This window comes from Tinamus guttatus, unplaced genomic scaffold, assembly GCF_059628265.1.
Source record: "Tinamus guttatus ecotype Peru unplaced genomic scaffold, ASM5962826v1 Tinamus_guttatus_pri_ptg000056l, whole genome shotgun sequence".
NCBI lineage: Eukaryota > Metazoa > Chordata > Aves > Tinamiformes > Tinamidae > Tinamus > Tinamus guttatus.
In genome coordinates, this window is record NW_028288590.1 from 2266758 (window position 1) to 2282115 (window position 15358).

The following is a 15358-nucleotide window of genomic DNA, read 5'->3' on the forward strand; positions in this document are numbered from 1 at the left end:
TACACTTTTTGAGATTGTCCCACAATGCAAGTGTAAATTGAATGGCCCAGGCAACTCATGAATTCATTCTGGAAGCAATCTAAGAACAGGGAATTTAAGAACTACTTGCCGTCGAAGCTGCAAATTGTGGGGTATTCCTTCTGGCATGACAAGGAATCTTGCTGCTGGTGTCCAGCTGAGCTTTCTAGTTCCCAAGGAAGACAGCTTTTAAGAGAAGCTCCTGTGGCACTGAAATAATATTTATGCTGAGTAACAAGTGTTCAGTGAATGTATGATTTGGTCTCACAGGTAGGCCTGCAAAGCCATCTGCAATGAGAGAAAGGCCTTAAACACTGTATGTTGAGCAGTTTGGTTTTTGAACTAACTTCCTTACAGAATTAAAATGAGCCGCTGCACATTTAGAGTCTATATTAGACACAGTTTAATAGTATCTATTTCAGTATTTTAAATAGGACATGCTTCTGCATTATCTGAAACATTGAATATTTACATTACAATTATTTTTATGATAAAGCTATAAACAATTACAAAATAAATTATAATAATTATAAATAACCATGAAGTAATTACTATAATAACATTTTGGAATTATTTATATTTAATGTAAATAGCACTGCATATGCAATCTAATTTACCAGAGAAAAGCCAGGGAGTTCAAAGTTATGCTCTTGATACGTTGTAAAATATACCAGATTCATCTGTAAATGCAGAAAGAAAGCTGTGGTATGGGCACTGTGATCTTTCCTTATTACTTTAAGATATAAGATTATAAGGTTATAAGTTTTAAGGTAGAGCTTGAACTGCATGCACTTTTGTAGTGGGAAATCACTCTACTTGTTGACTTATCTCTCCCTTACCATCTGCTCCTGTCTGTGAACCCAATTTGGTTTGGGTAATCCTTTTTTCCTTCCTTCCTCTAATTAGTTTCTATTACAAAACCCAACTCATCTTTGCCTCATACTCAACAAGACACTCTTGCTTGAGTTCCTAATGCAGAGGAACTAATCTTTTTGACTGATCTAGACCTGTTGACCATTCATTGCGCATTCTCACTTTCTACTATTTAGGATTCAGATCAATGATACCATTTGTGATCACACCCTGGAATACTGAGTGCCCTGTAAAGACGCCAAGAGAAATGATAAATTCAGAGAATGAAAATTTAGAATCATCATAGACCAACTCGCTTTCTCAGGCAGGGTCACTTATAGCGCGTTGCCAAGGATTGTGTCCAGATGGCTTTTGAGGATCTCCAAGGATGGAGATCCCACAGCCTCTCCAGGCAACCTGTTCCAGGGCCCAGTCACACTCACGTGACTTTTTTTTCTCGTGTTCAGATAGATCCTGTGTTTCAGTTTGTGCCTCTCATCCTATTGCTGGGCACCACTGAAAAGAGTCTGATCGTATCTCCTACACCCTCACTTCAGATAATTACCTGCACTGCTAAGATCCTCCCCACTGACACCTCTTCTCTTTTTTTTTTTTTTTTTGGCTGAAGAGTCCCAGCTCTCTCAACCTCTTCTCTTAGTAGATGTGTTCTAGTCCCTTAATCATCTTAGTAGCCCACCACTAAGTAGCTTCAAGTCTCTCTTGTACAGAGCAACCCGAAACTGGAGACAAGACTCCAGGTGTGGCCTCACCAGGGCTGAGTAGAGAAGGAGGATCACCTCCTTCAACTCTTCCTGATGCCACTGAGAATACTATTGGTCTTCTTGCCCAACGGCACATGGCTGGCTCATGGACAACTTGTCCTCCAGAATCCCCAGGCCTTTCTCCGCAGAGCTGCTCTCCAGCAGGCCAGTTTCCAGCCTGGACTGGTGCATGGGCCTATTCCTCCCTAGAGGCAGGACCCTGCACTTGCCTTTGTTCAGTCCGAGGTTACCCTCTGCCCAGCTCTGCAGCTCGTCGAGATCCCTCCGAATGCCAGTACAGGCTTCTGGGGTATCAGCCATTCCTACCAGCTTGGTATCGTTATCAAACTGTCCCTTCATTGATGAAGAGATTGAACCATGCTAGCCCCAGTACTGTCCCTTGGGGACACTGCTAGCTACTGGTGTCCATCTGGACTTTGTATCACTGTTCACAAGACTCCAAATTCTGCCTTTCAGAGAGCAGTCCACCTCACTGTCCACTCACCTAAGCCATGCTTCCTGACCTTGCCTATGAGGATATTATGATAGACCATCTCAAAAGCCCTGCAGAAGTCAAGAGAGTCACCTACTGCTCTCTGCTCACTCATGCAGCGAGTCATGCCGTCATAGAAGTCTATCAGATTGGTTAAACATGATTTCCTCTTTGTGAATCCATGATTACTACTTCTGATCACATCCTTATCCTTCACATAGTCAAAGACGGTAACCAGGATGAGCTGTTCCATTACCTTTTCAGAGGCTGACTGGCACAGCTATCTTCTCCACTGCTGCACTTACCTGCAGGTAGGTGCCTGCCATTGCAAATCTGGCTAATTGGCTTGTATCTTCTTCGTCATTTTCGCAAAGAATCAAGATTGCTCCCAAAGGAGGAAAATGTATGGCAAATTGTCTTCCAGGCCCATTTTCAGCCTAAGTAATACAATTTGTCCCGCAGCTTTCTTTCTGTGTGGGGGAAATAGGGTGAAAGCCTCCAAAAATGAAAACACACATTTCTGAAGAACTGTAGTACCTCCAAGTTTCTTCTTAGGCAGAGGTTTTAGGGAAAAAAAATATTTTATATAAAAACCCGGAAAGGTCTGCTGAACTTTAATAAAAAGGCATTAGCTTACAGTTTTAGAGTTCTGTTACATGATCCATGTCACTTCCCTTCTGTGCATACATGTTATGAAAAGCTTTTTCTGTGCTTTCCCAGAAGAGAAAAAGTTACTGATTACTGGTGCCGATAAGAAGATCTAGCAGGTCAGTGTGAGATTCATAAAGCATAAGCTTTACAAATTCCTTCTTGAGACAAGCAGATTAACCAGAAGAAATGGAGCCAAGCAGCTGGGACTGCAGCAATAAGGCTGAGGGTGGTTGTGCAGGACAGGTGAAATCAGAAAATAAGGCTGTTTCCTTTACACTGTTCTTAATCCCCTTAACCTTCGTGATGGTGTGCAGGTTTCAGACCTGGTGCTGAGACATCCACAGGCTGGACAGCAGAGCCCTAACGCTGCTCCATGCCACCACTTTGCACTTCAACTGGTTTCAATGACAAGGCTTTATCAGGCCAAATCTATCTTCTTGCTTGGGCTTGCTCCTCCCCTGCTTATCAGTGTGTTCTGGGAGTTTCTGGGTATGTGCTGTGCAATTTTCCTAAGGAGGACCTGCAAAATAAGGTCTGGAGCTTAGTGATAGGGGGAAGACGACAGGAGTAACTTATTGAAACACTCACTGTCTTGAAACACTCACTGTCTTGAAACACTTTGAAATGAAAATGTGAAGGGAGAGTGAACTGCAGTCAGCAATTAGAGTTAAAATGAATAGAATACATATTGAGTGTGTCTAATGGGAAAAGATGTTACACAGGGGTGCTGTTTGCTGTTTCCTGTTTTTGTGGGATTATGTCGGATTTAACAGTAGAAATTTGAGGGCATGTTAGCAAATATTGCATAGGAAACTAGAGGTCTGGCTTTTTTTAAGGAATACAGAACTAGGGTATAAAGCTTGAAAGCCCTTCTGTGTTTTGAAAATTTGCTTGGAAATTGTGAATTCAAAGCCTATGAAATGAAGGGAAACTTCCCCGCCAGATCTTACAGGGACTTTTACTGAGAGCTTGATTAAATATTTAAGGAGAGTACAGTCATGAAACAGAGAGCACGTTGGGGCTAAACAATGGTGATTAAAAGACAGTTAAGAATTTATTAAGAATTAATATTAATACTAGAATTATATCACATCCTGATCAATGTAAAGTATTATATAGGAAGGAAATGTTCTATTGAAAGAAAGGTTAAAGATAAAATTAACTGAGATATAGCTGTGTTTTCCTTTTTTTCCAGAAAAAAATAAATTAGCTGGCACTTGGGCTCTTCAGAACATTTTGGCTTCAAACATTTTTCTTTGGAGCAGTCACTTCATCCAAGCTGTCGGCAATCTTAACGTAAGATAGGAAGAGCAGTATAACTTTCCTAGGAACGAAACTGAGGAGATAAACACAGTTAGCTTCATATTGTTGTTTTTGCCTTCAAGAACAATGAACTGTACCAACTAAAGAAATGATAAATTTATAGAACGTGCATTATACTTTTAGTGACTGGCAGTAGTGCATTTGACACTTCCTTGCTGCAATGAGGAAGGTGAATGACAGCTCAAGCAGCCTTGTGAAGAGCCCAGTCAGTGCTGGAGGCAGCTGCTGAAAGCAGTGTTTTGGTCCAGGCATATTCCGAGTGTACCACCCCATAAAAATTCTAGAAATTTTGCTGTATCCAAATATCGATTAAGAAAGGCATTAACAATGAAAGTAGCCACATTTAGTTAACACCTTAATTATTAAGAATTAAAAGCACTAGTCCTTCATAATTCAGAATACACAGTCAATGAACATTTCTACTAAACTTTCCTGCTGCTTTTGCAGGCTCATGGCAAAAGAAAGAAAGAAATGATGGAATTCAGGAGTAAAATGCTTACTATTTGAAAGCCAATAAGAGAAGAGTGGGAGGCATAATTAGATAAAACTTCTCCTTTTGAACTGCATCCACGATCCTGCTAGCTACATACTCTGCTTCATAGACAGGAAGGAAAAGTTTGTTGCTGTTGAAACAAGAAACAAAGAATTATGAAATTATAAAATTTTTGAGATGTGTGCAAAAATTATTTCATGTAATTTTCCTCCCTTCCTCCCTTCCTCCCTTCCTCCCTTCCCCTCGAGTAGTTCTGAAAGTAAGTCACAGAATCACAGAATCACAGACTGGTTGAGGTTGGAAGGGACCTCTCCAATCTTATTTGTTCCATCTATCACCAGATTAAAATGAAAGAATTTTAGTGATGTGAATTGTAACAGCTAATGAATAACTTCTGTGCAGGCCAACTCCACAATCTTGATTGAAGTGTTACTCTGCAGTCTTTGATGCATTTTAGTTATTGACCATATGCAGAGTTTTAATTTCTTATGTCAAAGGAGGTAGTTGTGTTCGCCACTAGGCCAAAAAGTGTGCAATTAAGAAGCAAATCAGGCTTATAATAATTAGTGAACATGCAATATCCAGTGACTAGACCTTCTTTTTTTACAGGTGAAATAGTGTGTTATATAGGATCGAAGGTTTTACTTACTAGCTTCGAATACCTCTGGCTAAAGCAGTATTGACAAAGGCAGGGAAGACGATTGTGGTTTTAATGCCAGTTTTTCCTGCCTGATACAGCTCATGATCTATAGCTTCCATCATTCCAACAATTGCATATTTGCTTGCACTATAATCTGTAGAGTGGAGAAAGAAGAAATATCTAAAACATCTTGAAACATCATGATCTATTACATATGAAATATGAAGTTTTATGGTATTATTTGAGTCATGATATTAATTAGCCCTATGTTTCTTGGTAGCCTTGACAGACTATAGAGGCATATGTGATGAAGAGCTTATTTGACATTTTATATATATTTCCAGATGTTCATATACAAACCAGGGATTCTCTCAGTTCAGAGTGTTTGCCATATTTAATATCACAGCTGACTCTTCAGTAGGAAATATTTCAGTCTAAATAATATAAATGCTGCTTCAACCCATTACTATCTTTTCTCCTGTTTTGCTTTGCAACTACATCATTTTGTTTGCACAGGAATACTGAATACTGTTGGATTTTTATTGTTTGATTCCAGACGTGAGACCTCAGCTGGAGCGCTGTGTCTGGTTTTGGACTCTGCAGTGCATGGAAAATATTGGTATCCTGAATTCCACCTAGTGCCCACGTGAAATCTCCCTCCTTGCAGATAATCCAAATTTGACTGCACGTGGCCCTGAGCAACCTGATCTAGATTGGGCCTGCTTTTAGTGGAGGTTTGGATGAAGTGACCTGCAGAAGTTTCTTTCAAACTAAGTTATTTTATGATTTCACAGCTGTAAGAGCCTTATTTAAGTGTGGGTATTTATATGTAACTCACTAAGTTATTTTTAGGATAACTATATTCAATTCTATCAGAAGAGTAACATTGAAAACTGTCATCAGAGACAGGCTTTTATTCTTTGGAGAGTTAGCCATCATGGATGCTGAAACCATGCAACTAAAAAATGCTTGCTAATTTGTAAAAGGTCTGAATGCTTGGACTGGCAGGATTGCTCTCATATGCATTCATAGATGAACGAGGAAAACAGGACATGTCCTATAATGGGTATAGAATCTAACATGATAATAACAGATGGGAAACAAAGAATGATAACACAGGCAATCATGAGAAAAAGCAGAAGATACTTGTAATACCACAGCTAACATTCTCCTAGGGGAACTTGGGGGATAAGACCAGAATGTCAGATAGGCTGAAGAGACACTGGGCAGCAAACATGAAATAATCAGGACTGTAACAGCCACAGTCCCGAGAAAAACAACTGGGGATAAGAAACTGGCAAATAGCTTAAAATACCATTAATCTGAATTACTTTTAATGAAAAACCTTACAAAATACCACCTAAACCCAAAAGCCATGTCCAAACAAGTGTAAAAATCCACATAGAACCAAAACATATTTCAGGGCTTTGAGCCTGTGTAAGAACATGTATGGCCTTTCTCCCATGGGGATAAGAGAGGCTGCAGAGGAGCCGGCAAAATGTGCACGGAGCTCCCTGTGCCATGTGGGCAGCGTACCACCCTCCTCCTCTTCCAGAGTCAGTATCTGCCACCTTCTGTATCTGCAGGCTCTTCCTGAGTGCTCAATGTGTTGGTGTAAAGTGCTGAAGTGAGGCATTCCTGAGATTTCCAGGAAAAGTTATTCGCATGTGTCTCTGGTTCATGTCAGGCACCTGATGATACTAACCTGATGATTTGTAGAGGCCACCAAGTGCTGCTAGACTTGCCACACTAACCAGGTGTCCGTGATTGCAGGCAATCATGGCTGGGAGGAAGGCTTTGCAAGTCTGAAACACATAATAAAATCTCATTCGACATGCACATGTTGTAAAAAATGTTGCATTCAAAATTAGCTTTTAAAATCTGGCAGACAGACAGACAGTGCTGACAGACTGCATTTCTTAGAACCACAATCCTGTACGTGGAGATTTGTTCTGCACTAAGAGATTTGGTACAGAAGAGGGAACTAGAAGCCAACACATGGAGGGGCCCTCAGCAGCAACAGGCCCTAGTGCTCTAAACGTAACTGACTGGCAGTTACTGTGGGCTCTTCATCCACCACTGCGCCTCCTACTAATTATACATGGAAGATGCTGGCATTTCATAAGTAGGAAGAGGAGAAAAAGAAAGAACAGTTAGAAAGCTTTTTTCAATAGCGGAGAAGTGTTGTAATGCCTGTTTTCCTCTGGGTGTGTGTGCTTGGACTCCTTTGCTATAAAGATCCAAGGATTTGGAACAACTCTTAGGTGAAACAGTTCCGTATTTGTAATAATATTCAGCAGGAGGGGTCACTCAGCAAGGCAGCTGCAATGCTGCATTTCCCTCTGAGCCAGGCTGCTCGCTCAGGAATTTGAGCAGCCAATATGGGGAGGAGAGCGATCATCCCTCACAAGGAAACCTCCTAATGCCAGCTGAGCCCCCAAGGGGCAGAGAATTCCCACAGATAATATGTACTGCACAGTATATATTATCTTTGCTGTAACACTGGTAATATCTAGACCAATTCTGCACATACATCAAGGAGATACCAATTAGGCATGCAAGCACGAGGAAAAGGCAGCCAGGCAAAACCCGCTATTTATAACCTGGAGGCTGGCACCAGTGCATGCAGCACGTTTGCGCCTCCCGCAATGTTAGACAAGGCTCTCTGATGCCAGGGGACATCTGGAGCAGGAAAGGCCCGTGCCGTTACTTCAGCGCTAACTTGAGCCATGGTGGTTACAGCAAGAGGCTGCTTTGTGATACAGCTGTGCAAAGATACGGGATTGACCAGAGTGCCCAGGCAGGGTTTTGTTAACAGTGCTGAGAAGTGCCAGGCAGGATGACTAAAAAACCCCATTTTTTTTCCCCTCTCTGTGCCTTTCCCACCCTTCTTCAAAGCTGGGTGTCCCCCAGGGTGCCTTTTTGAGGATTTTCACGTTAAAATATTTGCCTGTACATTTCACGTATATGCAGAAAAGAGGAAAATAATACATTACCCAGGCTTGACTCAGGAAGTTAACTCTTATGGTTTTTTCAAATTCGGCACTTGACAAGTCAGAGAAGGTTTTCCCAATCCATATGCCTGCATTATTTACCAGGATACTGACATCCCCAACTTCCTTTCTAACCTGGATGAGAAAAGGATAAAGAGAAAGAATTAGAAGGCAGTCTACCAGTACAAGAGGAGCTCTTGTTCTTCCCTTTGGAGATGTTTAGTGACATGATCTACATTTACTCAAACATTTTCCATTATTAACGTCTCTACTGAAAACGTAAGTGCAGAAGATCTGTTTTACTGTGCCAATGCAAAGGTGCATCGGGCCCCATAGCCCTCCTCTTGGGGTAGAGAGCAGTAAAAAAAGACAGGGACACTGACCCCACCTCCAGTGTAATCCTCGTCTTTTCACACGTTGTAGCTTAGGAACTTCCTGAGCCAGATATTGTATCTATGACTTTGTGTTTAATACATCGTGATGACTATTATTTCTTCCTCTAAGAATTTCTCTAGTGCTGAACTCCAGATACTTTAGCTTTTCATAACCACCCATGATAATGGATTGCAAAGTGGCAGTGCACATTGTGAACCTGCTTTAACTTTGTCACCTGCACATTTCTTGACACCTAGATAATTCTTCCATTGTGAGAAACAGATGTATTTACCATGAAATACGCTGATGACATCACTTGGAGGGAAAGGTAAAATCACAATTAACTTTCCCTGGGTTTGTTATGGGCAGGTTCTGTTCTGTGTTTTAACTTTGATGGCTGAGATTGGTTTTCAACATTAGGAATCAGGCTCACTGCAGAGACTTCTATACTGGAAGCAAGGAGTTACTTGTTGTCTCATAGATTATGGAATGGTTTCAAAAAGCATAAGAAAACCGCAGTCTGGCAGAGTGAATAAATGGGTGGTTGGCTCTGGTGTCCTATCATTTGACCTTGCTTTGGCTTTCCCCACACATTGGTGAAGACTGTTTGGAGGCTCCTCCAGCTGCCTCGGGCACTCATAGGAGCTCAGATCCAAGCACCTCTCCGTCTTGCACAAATGAATGCAGACATAGACACTGCTGAGGATGGCAGGAAGAGCCAGCTCTTCCTCTGGGGAATACATCCATAATCTCTCCTAGCTTGTACCTTTAAACTGCGTGCTTGATCCATATGAAGATCCTCCCTTTCTTTACAGGATGACTTTGATCCCTGGTCAGAAGCATTTCACTCCATTCATTCTCAGTCGTGCATTTGACTTGCTCCCACAGAAGATTGTGGGAAGGATGATTTCAGGCTTGTTATTTTCCATTATGTGCTTCCCCAGATGTCTGTTAATTCTTTTCTTTATTATAGTTTAAGACAACTTTCACTATGAGAGGTTTGTAGTTTCTTGGTGTCCTCTCAAGTGCTTTTAAAAAATGGATTATTTGCTATTTTTTTTTTCTTGGATCCGGTAACCTGCTACAGCAATAGGTCACCCATGCATGTTATAGTGCATTGGTCCTGTATTCGACTTTCTTTAGCATTCCCTAGTAAACCCTCCTTGGTCCTGAGCATCTCTTATTTTTTGCTTCATCAGTTTGTTCTAAAACTTCTTCCCTGGGCACCTCAGTGCTCTGATTTGCTTCCTAGAAAGCAAGCTTCCATAATAATCAATGGCCTTTTCTGCTATTCCTTTATTTTTGTTGTCCAAGCTCAAGTCTTTTCATATGACCAATGGAAAAGTTGCACATATTTGCAAGAGCTCAGGAAGACTCCTCACTCAGGGGTTCCTACTCTCAAAAAATTATAGACTTCCAGATCCGTTTAATCATGGAAGGTGTTGGTATTAGCAATATTTTTACACCAACTCATGGGTATAAGATAGCTCTTCAAGTTTTGGCTCGTAGGCCAGTCTATAATTCAGATTACTTGTGGCCAATAAGGGCAGAGCAAATTCTAGAGGCTGGAGACTTTAATGCTCCTTTTTGGGCTGAATCAGTTAATCTGTTTGGAGATTGGGAATGACTTGAGTGTATAACAGATTTGTTTTGAGATTCTGTTGCACTAAGAGAAAACAAATCATTTGCAGACATTCGACATAAACAGAAGAGTCTAACAGAATATATGCGATTGAGTTTAACGTAAAATTTTGGTACATGCTTTTGCAAGAAGTAAATAGCTTTACAGGAATGTGGAGAACACAGAATCATACACAGAATCAGAGAATGGCTGAGGTTGGAAGGAACATCTACAGATCCTCTAGTCCAACCCCCCTGCTCCAGCCCGGACACCCAGAGCACATGACACAAGGTGGCATCCAGGTGGGTTGGGAAGATCTCCAGAGAAGGAGACTCCGCAGCCTCTCTGGGCAGCCTGTTCCAGGGCTCTGTCACCCTCACAGGAAAGAAGTTCTTCCTCACATGGACATGGAACTTCCTGTGCTTCAGCTTGTACCCATTACCCCTCATCCTGTCACTGGCCACCACCAAGAAGAGCCTGGACCAATCTTCCCTACAATCACCGCTCAGCTACTTGTGTATATTGATCAGATCCCCTCTCAGCCTTCTCTTCTCCAGACTAAACAAGCCCAGCTTGCTTACTCTTTCCTCATATGACAAATGCTCTAGTCCCTTAATGATGTTTGTGGCTCTCCGCTGCACCCTCTCTAGAAGCTCAATGTCCCTCTTGTGCTGGGGAGCCCAGAACTGCACCCAGTACTCCAGGTGCGACCTCACCAGTGCTGAATAGAGGGGCAGGATCTCCCTTGAGATGGTGACAATTTCTTTATTTAATTAGAGATTTGATCTTGGTAAGTTCTGAAGACGTTTTGTCTTGTAAGAAGAAGATTCCAGAAGGTGTGCCACTTGATTTATAGTGTAATTCCCATTAAAGATTGTGTCACATTTGAAGTACTGGTCAGATTAGATTTTTTTTTTTTTTCCTGAAAATACTAACTGATGTTAAGATGTTGCAATTACTGGGATTCACTTCACAGGCTAAAACAGAATAAGCGGTAGACAGTGACTTACCCTGTGAAGATGAGGTGATCTGTACCAGGCAAAAAACTGTGTTAAAGATTGTCCTCCTTGGGGATTGTGTTTTGGGTCAGCACAGGCCAGAACTGTGAGAAACTTACAGCTTGTCTTGGCTCATGTAATGGTCATGCTATAATGATATATACCCTTGTCTGCAACTAATAGTGCACTACTACTGGTGATTCTTAAAAGTCTGTCACGAGTGGCCCCAACAGCTAATTTTTCCTACTTATTTCAGTCAGCTATGTCCCTAATGTTGCTGACAAGTAAGAGTGAAATATTACGTTTTTGACTGTAACCATGGGACTGTAACCTAAGTTCTTGCAGATATTGAATTTAATCTACTCTTTAGAAGTTCTTCCAATCAGGAACATTTCTCAATGGAGTATTCTATTTCGAACTTTTCTATGCATATTCAGAAAGAATGAATCTGTTTTGGTTAAATTTATAAGCAACAACCATAAAATAAAGAACACACCTGACAACTGATGAAAAAATGAACTTATTTTTTCAGGTGATTTTAAAGAAATCTCTTGAAATGTGTGGGTGATGAAACATTTCAGATGACTTCTCTGATATATGCCTTCAGGCAAAGGATGTTAAAGATGTGACTTGTGAAAGATGTACATATAATGAGAATTTAACAAATGAATTTATTTTCATAAATGGGACTAATAAACAGAATGGGACAGAATGGGAGAATGAATAACTATAAATTGTATGTGTGGTTACCCTCATAGATGTTCTCAGGCAGTACACTCACTGTTTAAAGACAGGTAAATATTAATAACACAGTCCAGAAGCATGGAAGGTCTCACTTCTATCATCACAGAAGAGAAATAAAATAGGTTACAAAATATAGGTTAGCACAGGAAGAGAATCATTTAAACTGAATTCTTTTCTGCTCTGTCTTCCAGATGGGTTGATTGAAAAAATAAAATGAAGTTGCATCATCATGAAGTTTCGCTCCCGGACACATTTCTGAAACTTTATACCCAAATCACCCTTTATGGAACTACAAATATCTAGATAAAGGGATAAGGAAAGGGAACTATCTCCTCAGCAATTTCCGTGGATATTTTGTTTTGCTTCTTGTTTGAAATCTTAAAGCCCAGAAACCTAAAATAAAGTGCTAAACTTGGCCACATAATTTACCATCCTCTTTATCTGAAATAAGATATCTCATTTTAATGAAGAACTGAAATATATTCATCCACACAGAACATATTAAATCCATTTTTAATACTAAAAATAATTCGATTTTCATGTGGAAGCTCCATGTCAAAAAGAGAAAAAATATCCTCAGCTGAATAGAATGCTTACAAAAATGTCATCAGGATAGACTATTATAAGCAAGTGAAAATCAGAAGCACGAAGCCATATTAGAAGCAAGTAGCCATATCTTACCTTTTCTGCCTGTTCATAGACCTCTTCTCTGTTGCTGCAGTCACACTTGTAGGCAAACACTCTTTTGGCGCCTTTCTCTTGGGCTAATGCTCTTGTCTCTTTGTTACCTTCTTCGTCAATGTCCCAGAGAACCAAGGTTGTTCCCAGAGAAGCAAACTTTAAGGCAAGCTGCCTTCCAATCCCCTTTGCAGAACCAGTGATAAGAACTATTTCCCCAGCAAGATTTTTTTTGCATGGACTGCAAATGCATGAGATGAAAGTCAAATAGAGCGAAGTAATTAAAAATTTGAGGAACTGTGGTATCTTCAGGATGCTTCTGAAGCTGATCATGATTTTTCAGGCACAAGGACTAAGTATAAAAACCCAGAAATACAATATTTTACTGGAACAGCAAAACACTGAGAGATAGACTAAGCAAGAGATTTGTAAAGCCTTTTTTCTTTTTAAAAGCTGGTTTGTTTACATTTCTCTTCTGTCCAAATACACAATATAACTGAAGACTTGTTCTGTGAAAGCTGCAAGTTTCCTATTAGTAGGATTGAGCTTTAAATGCCTTTTTTTTCCTCAGACCATACCATTTCTTTTGCTTTAGTTGGTAAAAGCAAGGTCTACATTACATTCAGCAGCCATTTACTGTCCAGTCAGGTAAAAATGTAAAACTCCTTTGGATTTTGTATTTACATGAGGATCACGCAAAGCTCCAAAGAAGGGAAATACTTTGACAACCTCAACAGTGCAATAACTAAAAAATAAAAGACAAAGAATCTTTCATAGCATCGTTGCTATGGTAGCGCACCAAGGGTATCCTGGGTCTAGAGATAAGCCCTTCCCCAGCTCAAATAATTTGGGCCAAGTTGCTGCTGCCTCCCAGGCCGCTGGGGCCTTTCAGTGGTACCAAATGAAAATTTTCCACCAGGCAAGGATTAATGAGATGTCGAACCCTCCAGCCCTACTCCCAGACTGAGATAAGGAGCAACACACACAACTCAACGCTGACAAGAGGGATCAGCCCCATCAGACCCCTGGCAAGTGAAGACTTTTGGCCAAACCAGGCCATGGTGACGGCAACTCCCACGTGGAAATGGGCCCCCGGCGGGTACCCACCCCGCCGCCCGCCCTGGCCTCACCACCTACCTCCTCTTCAGGAGAGCTCAACTCCAAAGTTGGTGGTTTCCAAAGATGAGGGGGCCAGGTCTGGCTCGCTGTGCAATTCACCTCTGCAGTCGGTGCAATGCGATGCTGCCTTATGCAACCTCAGTCCTGCATTACCGCCCCTCCCACCTCAGCTTGCCCCAGGCACAGAGGTGACAGTGGCTCTTGGCATCTCTCCTGGTGTCTGAGGAATGTCCTCTCCAAGAAGTCAGAGGAAAGACACTGTCTTTCCTCCCTGTCTTGCTACTTTGTTGCAGCTACAAAATTAAATGCTTGTTATAACATAAATCTCTGTTCTCCGGCTCTCTCCGTTACTGGGATGGGCATGAAAAGGCAAATACTTATTATGAATGTCTGTTATAGAACTGTAAAACCACCAACTAGCTTTGTTTTACGCCTTTTACATTATAGTTATGGTCATCATTTTTCCCCATCAGTTTTCATATATACATTATCTAGCACATTATGCATATGTTATTTAAGCATGCGATCCTGCACCAGTGTTGTGTCAGTGTTTTCTGTTGTAAGTAGTGGAATATTGAATAAAAGTCATGTTCCTACTCTTTGTCCATTCTTAGGCCTACAAGATGGTGCTTTTCCTATTTAGCTTGAGGTTTCTCATGAGCATTGCAATATCTTCCAGGGATTATTTATCTAAAAGGCAAATGAGGAGAGGGCTATTTATCTGTTGCAGTTAGCATCTGGAATAAGCAATAGGGAAAGTCTTGTCTTGCTTATAGGCAAGGCACAGGAGGAAAGAATTTGAATGATAGAGACATGGTGTGCTTTGGTTCCCACCTTTATGTGGTGAGTACATTTCTGATTTCAAATTACAGCTTTTGGGGATTCTGGAGCAGTTTTCATCTCAGCTGGTAAGAGACTCAAACACATATAGCTCATGCAGTTTGATGTAGCTCATATCAAGTTACATCCTATACACTGTGAAAAATTCTAGTCTGTCACTGCTAAGAATATTTATATGGAAGTTATTTACTTCCATGTGCAATTAATTATTGTTCCTTTTGGTTAGATTCCAGGAAAGGGTGTTACCAAACCCCAAGCTCATTATGACTGAGGGCAGAGTTCAAAGCCTCAGCCAACTGTGGCTCTAAACAAGGAGCTGGCCAATGCCTGGCAAATGTTCCGTGACTAGGGGAAGGGGCTGTGTTGCCGTCAGTAATTGCAAGTGCATTGGACTTCAGGAAGGAGCAGGGAAATGCGTCAGTGATGAATCCCTGGTTACGAGGCAAAGAAGAGATGGCTGGTTGTTAGGATAATGTTTTAAGGCAAACCATGTCCATAAGGAATTCTGTTGCAACCAAGCACCTTGCGAGCTGCAAGTCTCCCAACAGGATGATCCTGTTTCCAAAGCATATGTTTATGCACGTTAAGTTTCCTGCTCTTATGCTGACGTGACTCAAGACGCTCCAAGCTATCATTCTGCAAGGCTCAAAAGATGAGTAATAGTTTGGACAGCTAACATTGAGACACCAGAGTGGTGAGATGGCTGCGGCTCTTTGCTAGCTTTGGGTAGAGAGTGGGAGTCGAAAGCAGCCAAGTAGT

The 15358-nt window shown here is 41.2% G+C and overlaps 1 protein-coding gene across 1 annotated transcript; it reads right to left on the reverse strand.

The window, feature by feature from the left end:
* Nucleotides 1-1700: 1700 nt before the first annotated feature.
* Nucleotides 1701-12973, reverse strand: LOC148595821 (epidermal retinol dehydrogenase 2-like). The gene is made up of 8 exons (XM_088540110.1): nucleotides 12644-12973; nucleotides 8228-8359; nucleotides 6937-7036; nucleotides 5241-5385; nucleotides 4599-4721; nucleotides 4024-4111; nucleotides 2430-2561; nucleotides 1701-1985 (listed from the first exon to the last, which is right to left on the reverse strand). Exons 1-8 carry the CDS (start codon nucleotides 12971-12973, stop codon nucleotides 1701-1703), a joined length of 1335 nt encoding a protein of 444 aa, XP_088396236.1.
* Nucleotides 12974-15358: the final 2385 nt, after the last annotated feature.

Excerpts from the sequence above, each read along its gene's own strand:
- LOC148595821 (XM_088540110.1), bottom strand. The coding sequence starts at position 12,973 with ATGATCAGCTTCAGAAGCATCCTGAAGATACCACAGTTCCTCAAATTT. Across the intron at positions 4,112-4,598 it reads CTCTTATTGGCTTTCAAATA|TTTCGTTCCTAGGAAAGTTA; the intron begins GTAAGCATTTTA and ends TTATCTCCTCAG. Across the intron at positions 2,562-4,023 it reads TGACTGCTCCAAAGAAAAAT|GCTGAAAATGGGCCTGGAAG; the intron begins GTTTGAAGCCAA and ends TGTATTACTTAG.